This window comes from Apodemus sylvaticus, chromosome 6 (assembly GCF_947179515.1).
Source record: "Apodemus sylvaticus chromosome 6, mApoSyl1.1, whole genome shotgun sequence".
Lineage (NCBI taxonomy): Eukaryota > Metazoa > Chordata > Mammalia > Rodentia > Muridae > Apodemus > Apodemus sylvaticus.
Genome location: NC_067477.1, coordinates 18,792 through 37,149, shown reverse-complemented (window position 1 = coordinate 37,149; position 18,358 = coordinate 18,792). Strand labels below are relative to the sequence as shown.

The 18,358-nt window shown below is 34.7% G+C and overlaps 1 protein-coding gene across 2 annotated transcripts in view; it reads left to right on the top strand.

Moving 5' to 3' along the window:
- Tmem196 (transmembrane protein 196) overlaps positions 1-6,740 on the top strand; it is a 65,795-nt gene extending 59,055 nt beyond the window's left edge. For both annotated transcript variants that reach the window (XM_052186670.1, XM_052186669.1), the window contains exons 3-4: positions 2,800-3,054; positions 6,669-6,740. In XM_052186670.1, the coding sequence (XP_052042630.1) occupies positions 2,800-3,054; positions 6,669-6,740 (327 nt within the window). The remainder of the gene's footprint in view (positions 1-2,799; positions 3,055-6,668) is intronic.
- The last annotated feature ends 11,618 nt before the right edge of the window (positions 6,741-18,358 follow it).

The following is an 18,358-nucleotide window of genomic DNA, read 5'->3' as shown; positions in this document are numbered from 1 at the left end:
TGGCAAAGAATCCGAATAGGAAAATATTAAGGAATTAAAATAAGTCCTTTCTCCTTTATTAAAAAAATAAACCTTTACAGAAATTGGTAAACCTAATTACACAAGGACCCTGGAGAATGTTCTTTGAGCTCAAAAAAAAAGTTTGCCAATGACAAGTCAGGTACTAGAGTGAATGGGAAACTCCCAGTCATCCTCATCTTTCTCGAATTTCTTTCTTTGCAATCATATCTATTGAGGAAAGACAGATAAAGCATTCACTGTGTCAAGCGTGTGTAATATAATTGTTAAACTTTTGAATGAAATAGGAATCCTTGGGGAAATGTATTTGTATTTGTAGTTGGCATCTATAATTCTTCCCTTACTCTTTAGGAATGGCCTTTATTCTTTCTATACCTTTTAACTCTCAATACTTGTTATGATTGTATTAAAACAGCTTATTGGAAGAAGAAATTAAAAGAAGACAAAATTAATGGAATTGATTAGAGGAGAAAGGGGTATGATTTAATTTTTAAGGCAGTATGTGTCTGCACTGTCTTTCTAATTGGAAACTACCATGTAAATGGTTACCATTAATCTTCCTGTATTTTATGAAGTTCACTAGTGGCAGGTAGCACCAAGGATTTTATGCTGTACATTAAATGCTTTATAACATGTCTTCTTTACTATATCTCTTCAGTCTAGAATCTCTAATAATATTTGATTAAGAAACAATTTGATTAAGCATGTGATTAAGAAACTGGACACTAATTCTAATACTTTAATTCATAGGTGACACTAGTCTACCAATGCATATGGATGCAATGTAATTAACTATTGCAAATACTGAGAATAACATTAACAGGAGACATGTTTATTTCAAAATAAATATTTCGTCTACTTTTATAAGAACATTCATTCCCTAGTTGATTGCTAGAATGTATAATCATTTAGTATTATCTGTGAATTAGTAAACACAAAAATATATACTCAAGAAATTGCAAGACAAGTATTATTTAAAATAGGATCTAACTACTTAAATTTTGAAATACATACTGCCACTTAATAGGATGATTTTGTGATTTGGTAATCACAATTTTCAATGCTATATTAAACCAGGTATACAAAGATTGTATCTTTCCATCATAAGGCCTTCATCCTTGATGATAAGTATCTTGACATAACCACAATAAGTAATGCAGAAATACATTGGAAAAGTGAAACAAATAACTGGACTAATAGAAAGTTTATTTAGTGCTGCTTCACACATCCATTGCCTGGTCCTCACCTGGGACTTCATTCAAGGAAATTGCTTACAACACTATTTGGATAAATTTTTCCTCTCTCTACTCCTAATTCGGCCTATTCTCCCCTCCGCACCCTCCACCCCCCACTGGCCATGTCATGCTTATATGTAAACTTTATTACACTCAAGATTATTAACACAGACTTCCTCAGGATATAGAAGCTGTCTCCCTTAGGGCCAGTAGATACTAGATACTCAAAAAATAATTGTTGAATTCAACTAACTGCTGACAACAAACATCTTATAATGTAAAAATAAACACTAAAGTAAGTTATAATACTGTTTGCCCTAAAGAATTAACACAACAGATGAGATCAATAATGTACAGGAAGAACTTCTGAAAAAAGTTACAACTTTTTTTTCTATTAGGGGTCCAAAGAAAAAGCAAAATTACTTCCAGGAAAATATAAGTGTCCTTGATATAAAATATGTATGGTGCATCAATGGGCAGGAAAGGCTTGGATGGGGACAGTACAGTTGTACAAATACAAAGTAGTTGATGCCTAGCATATAAGAAGTCTCATGTTTTGTCCCAAGGACTAGGGAGAGGAGTGTAATTGGCTACTGTGTTCCATAAAATATAAAATATAAATGGATAATAAGTTAGTATAGCCTTATAAAAGATCTATTAAATCCTATAAGGCAATTTAAACCAGTTGCCCAAAGCACATAAAGTTATTATGAAGCTCTTTAAATAGTCAACTAAGTATTCAAAGAATGTTTACTGAACAGAAAGCATATGTTGCCAAGGATCCTCTTTAGGCTGAGTTAACATCTTTATGTATAGAGACTCGCATTAAGCCAATTGTAATACCAACATTAAAACCACAATCAAACAACACTGTAATTATTTATGGTGGTGCCAGAGAGCAACAAAAATATTTTAACAATGCTGAGCAAGGTTATAGAAAGTCCCTAAGATACCTATTAGAAGATATATACAAGAAAGTAATGAGAAAAAAAAAGATTGAGATAAATTCCCAAAGTTCACCTAGGTTGAAAGTTATAGATACTTGGATACTTAGAGAAGATGACAGAATGAAACTGAATTTAAGTCAGAGAATCTGAACTGATCACCATTCATTCTTCCAAATTTTATTAGTGCTTCTTGCACTAATACTATTCTTATTGTATTATACAACATATTGTATAAATATTGCATAAATGTATAATACAATTATATTGTATTAGGGATCATGCAGCTGATACCTGTTCCTCACACAACAAGCATGCATATAGGACATGGTTGTTATTTTCATCTGAATCTAGCCCAAAGCTAAATTTGGTTCCCTTCGGAATATCATAAGATATATTTTTGGTATCATTTTGGAAGTTCTATGATATACTTCATCAACAGTGTCAGACTGAATGAAGTCTCTACTGACAGGCACGCCTGTCCTACCTCCTTATGAACAAAGAATACATATTCTTTTCATTGCAGGTTCACCATTCTTACAGCAATGTTCTGGACATAACAGCCATATCAACTTTAACTCCCCTTTTCTTCTTTTTCTCAGATGATCCTCTTTTCAGCCTGCTGTATCTGTGGACTCATTGGAGGCATCCTGAATTTTCAGTTTCTTCGGGCAGTCACAAAAAAGACCTCATCCCTGTACCCACTGCATCTCGCTTCCATGTCTTTGGCATGCATCGGCATTGGGGGCTGCACTGTCTCCTCTTGGCTCACTTGTCGTCTAGCCAGCTATGAGCAAAGGAGGATGTTCTCAGAAAGGGAACATTCCCTGCATCACTCTCATGAAATGGCTGAGAAAGTGAGTTTTTTTTTTTTTCATTTCACTGCTGCCATGCAATGAACACTTCAATCTAGGTGAATCAATTTGCTTACATGGCAATTTGTGGAATCACATTTTGTAATTTTGACCCTATTATATTAAGAACAGGGTTTTTAATTAGTTTTCTCTGCAATTCGTAAGTACAGCCATTTTCAGCAGAATTTTGTAGCCTCTGTCTATTTGAAACCATAGCTCCTAAAATAGAATTTTATAAAATATTAAGCACCTTATAAATATGGATTTTTATGTATTATACTGAGGGAAAACATAAACTAAATACAGCTTCCACTCAATAATGCCAACTTTAGAAATCACATGAATTCTCTTTTCCAGTACATCCTTTGTGCTTATAAGTAGATGCACTTGATTATGTAAATTGGATCCTCAAGCATAAAATAGGCTCTTTAGTAAGGCGACAAAAAGCCTTGTCTATCAGTGCAGATATTACAATCCATATAAAGCTTCATTGAATTCTCATCTAAACTCCATGCATATTTGGATAGCTTTGCCTGTATTTTACAAAATCCTGCTCGCATAGTTGTTTCATAAAACCTATTCAAACAGAAAGTTATATTAGTTGCATTAAGGAGCAAGCATTATAGAAAGATCTGTATGTGTTCCTATTAATGCTTGATACACATTTTTAAATTCAGTTCCTATTACTTCATCTATTCAGGAAAAGATAACTATCTGTAAAACTAATTCACTAATATAATGTGCAAATTGCATTTTGACTTATTTCTTGAAAATAAAATCATACAATCATAGCATAAAATAAATAGTAGCAAGAGTTATGCATATTTACCATGTTATTTTCAAGTAAAGAAATATTTATTTTGTAGTTCATTTGTCTTTTTTTGTATACTATCTATACATAAAGAGAAGAGATTCTCATTAATTGACCTAAGAAAGCAATTTTGGTCAGAATTGTTTGTACATGTCATTCAAAATAAAAGAATTGACATTATAAATAGAAGGACTTACTAGTTTTAAAGTAGCTCATTAAAATAGATGATTATTGCATATTATGATAGCAGCTCCTTTATATTCTGTTTTTATGCTGGTGTTATTTAGCTTTTCTTTGCATGTGTTTCTTCAATATTTATTGTATAATTGTTATATTTACATTAGAGATTGAGGGCTATTGAAATAACCGACTTGCCCAGCTGCCCGGTGGTGCCCCCGACACCAGAGTTACCTACAAGGTACGCTGACTTTTAGGGAGTTAACATGTTGTAATGTTGCTACATGAAGCACTGCCTCTATTAGAAAGCCATGGTATCCACAGCTCAGTCTGAACTGATGCTGTACGCTCTTCAAAGTATCACTTTTAGAAGGGCTACTCTGAGGAGCAGACATAAACCTACATGGCAAAATCTTACAGCTTCAAAGTTGGTTGAGTATTTCAAATACTCAGCCTGCCTATAAGCATCCAAGCACAGTTCTGCTTGGATGATTCACTATTCCCTTTATTCTCTGCTGCATCACAATTCTAAATCAATATCATCATTCACAGATGAGACTTTTGCTTTTAATAATAGATGAGTCTGGATAAAGACAAACTTTATTTCTTTCATGCCAAAGTTGCATGAACAGATAACCGAAATTTAACATTAATATAGCAAAATGTCTGTATAAAATTTTTCTTTTGGTAAAATTATCTGATATACTACATTTCCAATTCATTTCACATATTTCCAGTTGTTAACAGTAAATATTCAAGACTCTCAGTTTGGCCAAAGAGAAGAACTGGAAATACAGAAAGTTACATTTGCAGTCCATTTAAAGGAATTATATTTATTTATAAATATCCAAGTATGCTCTTGCCCAAATTAGGTGTATGGTCTTATTAAATTGGAATTGCCAATTTACAAATAAAATGATGAGACTCATCCATTTAAAAATAGATGAGTATTTTCTATTATTTCGCTATAATAATAGCGAAATAATACTTTCACTATTATTTTCTAATGGTAATTTTACTGTGTCTGTGATGGAATGAATTTCATTAGGAATATTCTTTGAATTTATAAGATTTTAGAAAACATTTTTCTTAAAATCTTACAAAAAAGATTGATACTTTACTTTTATGAGTTTTAGGCTTTTTATTTGAAGTCTTTTTAGGGAAAGAGAAAGGCAACTGAGATTCTTATTTCTATATACTTACTAAGAAGTTTTCTTTCTCTTTTAGCAGCATAAATAATATGTGCTTTGTTAAATTTTATAATAATTTTGGAAATCAAGTTTGGCTAATTTTTCTGTCAATCACTTCTTATCATTTTAAACTTAAACACCAGCCCAATTACCCACATTTTCAGTCCTGTTTTCACTGTGCTTATCCTTAGAAGTCTCCCCAACAGAAACAGGATAGAAATGGGTAGCAAGCAGAAGACTAAGAAAACAGCTTCACTTGAAATGTTTTTGCAACCCTTTTGAAAGTCAGCTTCTTGAAATGTCCAATTGTCAATTGCATAATAGACAAATTTGCTAATATAGTATCTATAATACATGTACTATGATAAATGTGAATTGGCCTCTGATCACATGACTTCTCATTGTGTAATGAATGACTTAATAGCTAATAAACACAGGACCTGGGAATGTGATCTAGATAGTAGAGTTGTTGCCTAGTAGACCAGGCATAGTGGAGCATGCCTGGGTTTCTAAAACTCAGAAGGTGGAAACAAGAGGATCAGAAATTCAAGGCCATTCCCGGGTACATAGTATGTGTCTAACAAGCCTGGGCTGCATAAAACCTTCTCTCAAAATCAAACAAACAAACAAAAAACCATCAATAAACTATATGAATTCAAATCATTTTGATTTATTTAAGGATTTTCTATAGTTGCAAATGAAACTTTTTATTTTACTTTATTTTTTGTATCTGCATATTCATGTCTTCCCAAGCACATTTTTCTGAGTCCTTTAAAAACATGCCCCAAGCTTTCATTGTTGGTTTTTTACTGTATAAGTGACAGTGTCATTATAAACAATTTTCCTGGCTAGCCATAATGGTTTACACTGAGAATTTCAACACACATGTGTCTGAAGCAGAAGGATTGAAAGTTTGAAGCAACTTTGAGCTACTCAAGTTTAATTTCAGTCTGGGTTACATCTCTAGAACCCATTCAAAACAAAATAAAGCCTAAACACAACAAACTTCTTTCTCACTTCAAACATAAAGGCCCATGGTTTTCTATAAACACCTGTAGAATGTGTTGGCACTTTGTTGATGTGCTTGACAGAGGAGCTTGGGTATTAGGAAAACCTGGTCACTTAGGCATCTTTTTCTAGATTAGTACCTTCCAGAAAAGAACTGAAGAAAAGGCAGGGGTGGGGGTGATTGAGCCTTTGGATAGAGTGAACTAATTTTTGTATATAAACCTAAGCTGTCACTTCAGCATTTTCATGTGCTACAAGATGCCATGTGCTACAAAATTCATTTCCTAAATCACAACAACAGTATCTATCGTGTCCTTCCCCCCTCCAAAAAAAATGGTTTTCAATGGCCTGTAATTTTTGTGTTTCTGTTAAGCATATCAATGTCTTACTTTAAAGTGAGTTTTAATTAATTCATATTATTTTGCTAACAGGAAATGACAGACAACATGAGCAATGGAGCACCACAACTGATATTTAATGGAAGAGTACAATCAATGTTTTAAAGAACTGAACATTTTTCAGATTGTTAATGAGAAGCTGAATACCTGGGAGTAGCAGTTAAAATGGTTCTTGGATTTGTTGTTATTTCTCCTGGGCATCCACTAAAATTATTTCTTCTCAATTTGGCCTCACTCACCCTCTATCCCTTTCTAGAGGGTATAAACTTTCCAGAAATGTTGTAGCTTAGTCATCTCAGCAGACTGACCAATTGTTCTGAAGAAGATTTGTCCAAAAAACTAAATGGAAATAGCAGTGATTAATACTGTATACAAACACCATTTGACTAGCATGAGCTTTAGAATTGTAATTGCATATTTTATGAATAATTCAAAAGTAAACACATACAGAATTAACAATAACTTATCGATGTCTTTGTTTTGAAAGACAAATGACTTCAAGTATGCTAAAAATCAAGACCTCAGCAATGCCTTGCTGCAACATTGTAATTAATTTCAATTTGTGAATGAACTATATTTCATAGTTTATTTGTAAATTACAAAAAAACTAAAGCTGAAAAGGTGATTTTTTAGTGATAGAAAGAATATTAATCTGTATGATATTTTTGCACTTTTGAACAAGTGAATATTATGTAAGGAAAACAAATGTTTTCATTATTCTGTGAAAATTGATTTTCATGTTTATGAATGAGTCTAAAAAATAAAGCATTGTGTATACATAGGTGTATATATACTGTAAATACAGAAAACACAGCATATATTTATAGCTACATGAATGTAAATAGGTAATAGGGAAGAAATTGTGATGGTATGAGGCTATTTCATTAGCTATGAGAAGACCATTGCTCAAAACTTTCTAAGACCACAATGTCACATATTTAATTTCTGATCTATCCATGCATTTCTGTCTTTTTCTAAAATCTATTGTGTGGTAGATAAGCTTTGTGACTGATACATATGGAGCTGAGTCACTTGAATGTTGAAGCATGAATATAAATTACTTAGTTGGTATTTTACTGTGATTATTGTGTTTATGTAAAAGTAATTGTTAATATTGGTTTATAAGTATAACTTCAATCATATAAATCCTTATTTCTAATCAAAAATTATTATCTAAGATTATTCCTGATATGTTTATTTCATAAAACTGTCAGCCAAATTAAGCTCTGTAATTGGGAAGTGGTAACCTAAGTAAAGTTAACACTACCTTTGCTACACTTTAGGTGTTTTATATCCTTTGATGATTGATATGAAGATCATGTGTTGGAAAGTATATATTCAAAGTATCTGAAGGAGTTCTCAGTATAAGAAAATTGAAAGATAAACTGACATTCACATAGCTAGAGCCAATTCTTCTCTTCCACAATGGAATATTAAAATAACAACCAATAATATGTATAAAAGATCAAATATAATGGACTCTGAAGATATAAAAATCCATCTCTGACAACATACAAATTAATATTTTTAAATAAGTAACATTGCGCCGTATATTTTTATTAATTCCCAAAACTAAGCAAATTTCAACTCAGTTTTCTGAGTTACTCACAGTTAAATTGATATATTTCATGCACAGTACGAGAACACCTTACAGTTACAAGCAAGACAAGAGTTTTCACTGTGCTAACAAAACAGCAATAATTTGCTCTAAGATTCCATGCCCCTTTGACAATGTCATCATTAAAGCTGTTGAGATGAACTCCTTAGAAAAATCTGGCTGAACAGAAATAAATGGCCTCTTTTTTGGTATAGTTTTGAACTCTTCCTCATTCATTTGGATACTTCATTGAATGGTATATTACAAATACTTTCCATAGATTTGATCTAAAATAATGAATCATCATCATCACTACTCATTTCATGCTACACATAGGCATGATATTTCCCACTAAATATGCAAACTGTAAACACATAGAAATCTCACATATGTATGATTATACTAAATTTATGCCAGAGGTGGCTTATTCTTTAGGGAAGAAACCACTGACTCAAATTTTGGTAGCATTTCTCCGTTGGCATGTAAAATACAGAATTAGAATACAACAACACATTTAATGATTTTTGAATTTATTTTTAAAAACACATATTAATAATCTAAGTAGGCTATCACTTCTTTGAAACACAGTTAAAGAGATTCAATCACTGCACTTATCTAAGTAGTTCACATCATGTGTGTGCAATCCATTTTAGACACATCTTTAAATGTAATTATTTCAACCTTGTGCATTCTTAGCTTAAATTGGAGTGGTTTACTTAGGGAATAAGGTGATTCTTGAAATAAGTGGGAGAAGTTAAGAAGACATTATTCAAGTAATCGAAATTTTAATTTTGATAACAAACTGACAAAGAATAAAAAACATGAGTGCCTACATCATAGTTTTAATATACATCTACCCTTGACAAAATATGATGTGATATTAAATTAGGAAAATATATGTGAAACTGGTGTGGAGTATGCTTTAAATGCAAAAAGAAAAGCTGTCACTTCTAGGAAATTTAAAAACATATTTGTATGTGTGTATATGTGTTATATACACACATCTGTTTTGAAGTGCAATGTTGTATAATGACTCTTGATGTTTATGTAATAAAACCATATGCTTTGAAACTACAAAGCCTATGAGTCTTGTTCTTTTTATGGTACAGAAAATGGTTTCTTTCAATAAATATGCAAATAAACTGTTATTCTGACATTGACAAAGAGGCAGATTCCTGCTAATGTTTAAGAAGGGAGTCTGAGGCAGAGAATTATGAAACTCAGAAAGGTGATTATTTGACACATAAAAGACTAGAAAATATTCTAATGTAGAGAAGTTGAATACATTAAAGATATAGAAAAATGATAATAATACAGTAAAATCCCTATGATTAAGCAGGAAATAAGGTAAATCTCTTCAGAGCAATGATCAAGATTATAAATTTCACAAATTAAACAAAATTTAAGAGAATTCTGTTGTCCAACCTGAATTTTACAAATCATTTGCCATCAGCATTTAGGGTGTCTAATGACTCGTTACAAAAATTGTTTTATGTATTTCAAGTCAGTTCCCATTGCATGTGTTTTAAATGGCATAAAATGCATCAATTATTTTTACAGCCAAACAATGTCTTTACAAATATTTACGTTTTCCTGGTTCAGGTAATACTACCCAATTTAGAACCATGAAGAAAACCCTGGAAAATGATCTAGCGCAGCCAATTTTAATGCTGCCCACAAGTGCAGAAATGACTATGTTAAGGCCACATACTTGCTGTTCTAAAGTATCATGGTTCAGGTCTTCAATGTCTTCCTCAGTCTCTTTACAGGTTCTTCCACAGTCAATCAACAATCAGTCCTTAGAACTTCTACATGGTACAAACTCATTTCTAGACTTAGAGGGAAAAAAAGCTGGTGAATGTAGTGGTTAGCCTGCCCATGGTAAAGCTTGCTTTAGAGGATGCATGTTTTTTTTTCTCTTAAATATCTACTTGCATAAAGATTACACTAACTCCATTTTAAGCCATATTTGTAATGAGTAATGCGTGCCCATAATACATAAATAACTTACAACTCCAGAATAAACATGAATTAAAACTATTTAAAAGAGGCAAAGACTCTAAACAGGCATTTCTGAAGTGGAGATTCAAAAATAGCCAAGAACTCTGTAGGTACGAACTAAATAAACATGAGGACAAAAGTTCAAATCCACAGCACCCACACTAGAAAAAAAAAAAGATTACACTAACTCACTAATATTCAATGTTTAACAGGTAAAATGAGCTGTCGCTGGGCTCCTGTTCCTGAAGAACTTTTCCTATCTTTTTCCTGTGCTCACTACTGCATTTTTGTACTTGGTCAGGTGAAAATAATGCTACTCTGCTTTTCACTTGAGTCCTCAACTTAATTCAGAAATGGCACACTTTAAACCTATATCCTTACATTTTCAGAGATTTTCAGCAAACATATTTCAGAAATTTGGGGAGACTACCTTGAGCTTAATTTTATTAGAATACTGTTTCCAAATAGAATTTCAGAACTTGGTATAACTTCACTCTTTTTTCTTTAAGTAATCATCTTTCTGAAAACATATGTAACATTTTTGTTTGAATTGTATGACTTCCAAGAAATCCAATTACTCCAAGTCCATAAATCACAAGTGGTCAGTTACTCATCACCATGGAAACCAATTCAGATTGTGTGCCTAATGAAAGAATACAGAGGGACTTTTCCACTCCCTTTGCCAGAACTACACATTGAATATATGTGTATCCTGGAAATTTATTTTCCATTGCGTTGTTAAAAAGATGAAAATTGTTTCAAGATTATGGTAGTTTAATATTATGACTATTATAGTAAAATTAGACACATTTGTTTTAGGCCTCAAACCTTTGTATAGTTAGAATTCTTAAAAGATTAAGGGCCATCTTTATTCTGTTTTACATCAATTGAAAATTATTGATTTTTAAAGCTGTGCTTCATTTGTAGCTAAAGGACTCACTTCCTATTCACCCAGGGTATTTTAAGCCTTTACCCAAATTCAGCAACATTTTGCTACTGAAAATTTCCAAAACATCTCTAGAACTTCACAGAAACATCTAAAATGTCATCAAAGTATTTGGATAGTTACCATAAATCAGCATTTATGACTACTCCTTGCTCTTGATTTTCTTCAACACACCAGAATACTGGTTTTCACCCATTGGTGAAATATTATTTTTTTCCAATAATTCCAATCAAATCATGCAACATGTATCTATTATAGGTTCACAGTGCAAACCATTTAATTCTTTCTCCTTTATTGTTCTACTCTTCTTATTTTACACCCAAATTTCCGACTTTGTGGTACTGCCTTGATATCTGGTTCTAGCACTTGCATTTGAACCTCTGAACTTACCTTTGTCAATATTATATTTTGATAGTTACTCCCTGTCTTAGTTTGAGTTTTATTGCTGTAAAGAGGCACCATGAACATGGCAATTCTTATAAAGAAAATATTTAATTGAGGCTGGCTATAATTTCAGCAGTTTTGTCCATTGGAAGTGACCAAGCCTCTATTGGGAAAAAATGCATGAGTATAATGCAGACTGCCATCTAGGAAAGGCTAAGGCTAGCAGGTGGCCTTCCTGGAGGTGGCCCACCATTTTGCATGGCCTAAGATGGGTAAGCTCTGAGAAGCAAGGTCCCAAAGAGACTTCATCACAGGTATGCACTATGATAAAGGGTTGCTTCTTGAGGCTGATATACCTTTCCTATCATTATTACATAGCCTATGGATCCCTGGGCATCAGCCCACCCTATTAAGCTAATTTCCTGTAGATGAACATAAAGATGAATTTTCATGAATTAATGCTGTATAGATGAATTAATGATTTTATAGAATTCCTGCTTTGTTTCAAATAATTTTATGCAGAAAGTTTTAAGAGAGGGGTTTAGTTGTTTTGCCAGAAAGATATAATAAATTTAGAATCAAAAATTGAATGTCCCACTCCTCACAAAATAGTAAGTAAAAGCTGCATAATAAGGAACACTGTGAGCTTTCACAATTACACAAAAAAAGATAAACGGGCTTGAGACAAATTTGTGGTTAAGGAAAAACATTCGTTCTAGGTAAGATTCAAGGATGAAGCCACAGGTATGCACTATGATAAAGTGGTGCCAGGTGAAACTTTTGCTTTGAACTTATAAGTTTATAGAATAAAACACTGCTTTAAATTTACTATCCACATCCTTCAGTAAACTCTCTTTTTATGTCACATTTTATCTTTGAGGTAATTTTCTAATAACTTTTACCTATAAAAAAACAGAGAAAAGAAATAAGGTCATAGCTATGGGGGACTCTTCCCCTTCCATCTATCTATTAATCCAAATGTATGGGTGCAGCCATTTTCACTTCACGTGGCATATGTGTGTCAGTATGAGTGACATCTTTCCTTTCCTTTTTCTCTGTGGTTCAAAAAGAGTTGATGAGCTCCCTTGTCAGCAAGAGGCTTCTGGCTGACTCAGCAGGGAAAGGACCACTAGCAATAAATCTTTTTACTTAATTCCCTACTGCTAAACAGTATGTGCTAATAGCCAGACATTAGAGCTTATTAAAACACAAGTAATACAGAGTTAATAAAAAGTTAAGTTTCCCAGCAATTAATGAAGTACAGAACAGTAAGAAAGAGTTAAGTTCTCCTAGTGCTTATTTAAGCATAGTTAAATAAAGCACAGAGTTATAAAGTTTAATAAAGCACAGAGTTACAGAGAAAAGATGCCAGCAGTTTTTCACCATAGAATACGCAAGAAACTGTTAAATTTCTAGAAGCCATCAGCTTCTAGCATTCAGAGATGTTAGAAGGGCAGAGATGATCAGTCTTTTGGTCCTTATCCAATGTTGTTGGACCCTACCCAGTAGGGCCAGGGACACTTTCAGCAACCTGAGGAGTTGGGTCCTCACATGGCAAAGACCTAAGGGGATATTTATGCAGAATCTCCTGTCCTTTCCTGAGAGAATTCTTGGTTCACTTTTGCCTTGTGTTTGCATTCTTGGCTTTGCTATTGGAAGTTTTAACTTTCACTTTGTCTGTGACAGACATTTCCCCAGAACCAGAAAAAGAAAGCTAAGGCTGTGGTTCATTTTTGTTTGCCTCTGAGAAGCATGGGAGTGGAATAGATCACTACTCCTCTGTTAACAATGGTGATGTGGCTAAATCAACACAAGGCCCTGGACTGGATGTTCTTTTCTGATGGGAACTTAGTTCTGACAAAAATGTGCCCAGCAACCTGTTTCAAACAACAGCTAGATGATTATCAAAAGGTTAGAAAAGCCTTGCTGGATTGCTGATTCCAAGGCCTAACTGGAATATTCAGAGGAAAGACAAGCAAGGATGAGCAACTGACTCAGGTTACTGATTTGCTGAGAGCCTGGGTGTTAGAGAAATTAGATCTCCTGATTAGGATATGGGGAGATGTTAGGTGCCAATAGTTAATTTAGAATTCCTTGGACATGTAGTCTATCACCTCTATATACTGTAAGTGCAACCATGGTTACTTGGTTACCACTGTGCTGGGTTAGATATTAACTACTTCCTGAAGCTGTTTTCTCTTTCTTGATAGCTCATGGGTTAGCAGGAAACCATGAAGACTGAGAAGAAAGGGAAAAAGTTGTACATTATTCTTCAACAGTACATTGTTGTAGCCGCCTGCGGCCACATGTGAACTGGGGACCTAGAAGAGAATTCTGGGGATAAACGGGAAGGGGATGAAAGAGAAATGAGTCAAGACGACAGTTGCCGATAGAGACTGACTTTACTATATTTTAGCCAAAATATATAGTCTTTAGAAAACAACCCCCTGCCCCCCCCCCCACATCAAGGAGTAGGCCGAGAACTCCTTGGCTCCGCTTCTCAGCGGGTCGTCTAGCAGGTCTCTGCTGGTCTCCAGGTGAGACTGCCCTGAGGCAGCCTTGGTTGTCAAGGTGAAAGCAGTTGTATTGTTCCCATTGGAACAAAGGCCAGAGATAACACCAGCGGAAGGCTAGGCACTGCCAGCCAGGAATGTCGCGAATGGGCTGGGAAGTCCAGCTCAATGCTGTGGGGGAAGGGACAATTCCCCCTTAATTATTTATTTTTAACAACTCAGTGGATATAAATATATTCGTCCAATGGACGACGGGCTTTTACCAGTGAGGGAAAAATAGAGGTCCGACCCCCTTAAACATTAAACAACATCTTTTTCAGGGGAGGGGAAATAGACTGCCTTAATAATTTAAGGACAGTCTCTCAATGTCAACCCCTATGCAGCCGGACGTGCTTTTCAGGGAAATTCGGAAGCAGGATTTTTCCTTTTCCCTTGCAGTGCCTTGCCTCACACCTCAAACTGATACCCATGTTTGTTATATTAACAAACATGCATAGTTCCGAATACTATGCAGCCTCATTTTTGAGGATCCACTGGTAAAGTAAATGCTCTGTGAATACGAGCCGGCTGGCTGGCCTTTATAGCCACCCATCTTCATCCTGGTAGCCATTGCTGTAGAGGCTGATCTTCTGAGTGTTGAATCTGAGAGACACCTGCTTGAAGCACAAAAGGAGATTAAGAGAAAAAAACCTGTTTGGTCAGTATTGGAAGGCCCAAGGCGTTCAATTTGATTGCAAGTTTGTGACTCAGCCAGGAATGTCACGAATAGGCTGGAAAGTCCAGCTCAATGCTGTGGGGGAAGGGACACATTATTATTCAACATAGGTAGTTCTTTAAAAAGATTGTACCTGAGAAAAATGTGTGTAAAACCTTTTCAGTTGTGAAAAAAATAGATGTATAAATAAAGGTGACTTGAGCTGTCTCAGAGCCAGCATGTGTGACCTGCACCTCTTGGTCAAAGTCTTCTTTTGCCTGTTCCACACATCCTCCTTCAGGTTCTGAACCTTGCCAGGTTGACTATGGCTTGACTCTGGCTGCAAGTATATGGCATGCTGCTGGAGAAGGAGCTGAGAGTTCCATATCTTGATCCAAAGGCAACAGAAGGAAATTCTGTGCTATACTGGGTATAGCTTGAGCACATATGACCTCAAAGTCAGCCTCCGCAGTGACACATTTTCTCCAACAATGCCACCACTACTCCAACATTGCCATACCTTCTAATAATTGCCACTACCTATGGGCCAAGCATGCACACATGTGAGTCCATGGGGCCGTTCCTACCCAAAGCACCATACCCCCACTCTAGTCTCTTCACTCTAAGAACTCATGGGTGTTTATCAGAACTCCATACTCCAGAGTCAGGTGGTGAAATCTAATTGTAATCAGAGAATCAGCACCAGCTAGCTACAGAAGTAGCGTCAACAATGTCAGTCACCTTGCCAACAGATATGTGTTTAAATTAGAGATAAGAATTTAAAATATGGTCTTCAAACAACTGAAAGAAAACAGTTATATCTATTACATACAGAGTAGATAGAAAACCTAGGAGGACTTTGGAGACAGGTTGGAGCTATAGGTTTAAAACTCAAGTATGATCATCTTTCTATGTTTCATTGATAATATGTTTAGGTCTATAAACTATCAGCAATAACTCATTTTTATGATAAAATTATTCCTTTACATATTGAATATATTCATTTCTGTGCTCCTTTTAGAGTCCTCATTTAGCCTATTTAACTGCTAAAAGAGTATCAGGAAAAAGGTTTTCTTCAAACTCGAACTAATATTGTCAGTATAGCACCAGAGCCAATATGCTACAAGGTGTGAGGAATCATAAGAAATATGAAGAGAAAGTGATACAGTGGGGCATGGCTGATTTAATTCAGCCATTGGTCTACCTAACTCAAAATAGGCAATTTTTCATAAATCGTGGCATTCAAGTACGGTAATAAAAAATGTGATCTTTAGGTTAGTTGCTGTCTTTTGGATTTCAGCATGCCACCTTTTTGGCTACTGAGCAACTGGAGTAAAAGCATCCTGTGCCTATATAAAGGATATTTTAAATTATTAGTATGGAGCATTTCTAGTAACATCAGAGAAAGCTGTATATAAAATGCATCTGTTTAAATTCCATTTTTATCTACTTTCCTCTTAAAACTTTCCAGTTCATGTTCTTTGGAATATTTACTGTCAAAGGCCTTTGGATTTACACCCACACAGAATCTGCCATCAGCAAATAGTTCATTAAACTTCAGCCATAAAGCCATCTTCAAAAGATATAAAAATGATATCCTATTTTTGTTCTGCAGGAAGCTGAAGACAGATGGAAGTAAATGAGATTTCCACAAGCACCTGTTTAAGTGCTAAGGGCAGTTTTATAGACATATCACTTAGATTTTAAAAAGCCGAACAAAGGGTTTTAAACTTACTTCTAGTAAGGGTAGATTGTAAAGGAAATAAGGCCTTAGAAGGCATATCAAGTGAGCATAATTTTCATTAAAAGACAGCAAATTCCAACAAGATACATCAATCTTTCAGTGTAGCCACACTCCTTTGATGCATCTTCTTTAATGTTTCCCAAACTGAAAGAGAGAGAGGGGGGGAGGGAGGGAGGGAGGGAGGGAGGGAGGGAGGGAGGGAGGGAGGGAGGAAGGAAGGAAAGAAAGAAAAAGAAAGAAAGAAAGAAAGAAAGAAAGAAAGAAAGAAAGAAAGAAAGAAAGAAAGAAAGAAAGAAAGAAAAGAAAAAGAGAAAGAAAGAAAGAGAAAGAAAGAAAGAAAGAAAGAAAGAAAGAAAGAAAGAAAGAAAGAAAGAAAGAAAGAAAGAAAGAAAGAAAGAAGGAAGGAAGGAAGGAAGGAAGGAAGGAAGGAAGGAAAGAAAGAAAGAAAGAAAGAAAGAAAGAAAGAAAGAAAGAAAGAAAGAAAGAAAGAAAGAAAGAAAGAAAGAGAAAGAAAATGGCCACAGTTACTTGCATGCACACTTATACTCATATTTACACCAGTTCTTTTATTTCTATTTTCTCTCATCTTACTGGCCTTCCTCATAATGACTGACAGATAACTAGTCACAAACACATGCAGATACCGGGATCTCCATATTGTCATGGCTTTCAATCTAATGTCACTTTAAACTATACCTCTTTTCTCTCTCTTCTCTCTACCCTCTCTTTTCTCCTCCCTCATCCTCCTCCTCTTCTTCTTCCTCTCTCTCTCTCTGCCTCCCTCCCACCCACCCTCCTTCCCTCTATCACTCTGTCCCCATTTGTGTTCTTATTAGAAATATTCTCTCTCCTAAGGGCCTAATATGATTCATAAGAGTTCATTTTAAGGAATTCTTTAAATTGCATTTATGAGTTATGAATAAGGACACAGTATAAAGATTAGACATAGACATTCTGAAATGTGGGGCATGATGTAGCTAGTACAGACGCTAAGATCATGTACTATGAAGCAGAGGACCTGAGTTCAGCACCCACATATGGAGTTTATAACCTCCCATAAATTTATATCCAGGGGGATCCTATGTCTGACCTCCTCAGAAATCTGCACTTGTGTTCACATATCCACACACAGACATATAATAAAAATAATAACAAAAGGAAATTTAGGATAAAGTAGCATTTAGGACAAAATGGTCACATAGATATATATTTGTTGGGGACATGCAAGAGGAACATCAAAAGGCTTTAGAACTTATGGAATGTGGCCCACTAGTTAGCACAATCACAATGGGTGTGTTCTGAGGACTTGATGCTGTTGTGGAGTATTGTTCTCTTAGTTGCCCTTGTAGTCTTCGTGTCCCTCCTAATCTATGAGTTGTATGAAAACTCTAAGCAGGTTCTCAGGCCCTCACTAGGCAGTGTCATTGGTGCTTATAGCAATATGATTGATCTTTTCCAAGTATTGCTGCTGGAGCAGATTAACGATTCAATCACCACCCTTGAAGATTACTTAGAGATGTAGGTTGTGAGTAGTTAGGTCAAGATGTTTCTGTTAATGGCTCTGCTATAGGAATCTTGGGGAACAACTTAGAAAGAATAGTGGCAGCCTGACTACTACTATCTAAGGTGCCTTTCTTGCTAAGGCTGGGCTGGTAACCAAGGTGGTTATTAATTTCTTAGACTCATTTTTATATGCAGCTTGCTGATATGATTTAATAAAAAATTGTTAATAAGTAGATTGCAGCTTGAGGATTTAAAGTAGAAATGACTGTTTTTATCTAAAAGTTTAAATTTGTGATTCTTTTAAGATTTTTAAAGAGATTACTTTTTATGACAAATAATAA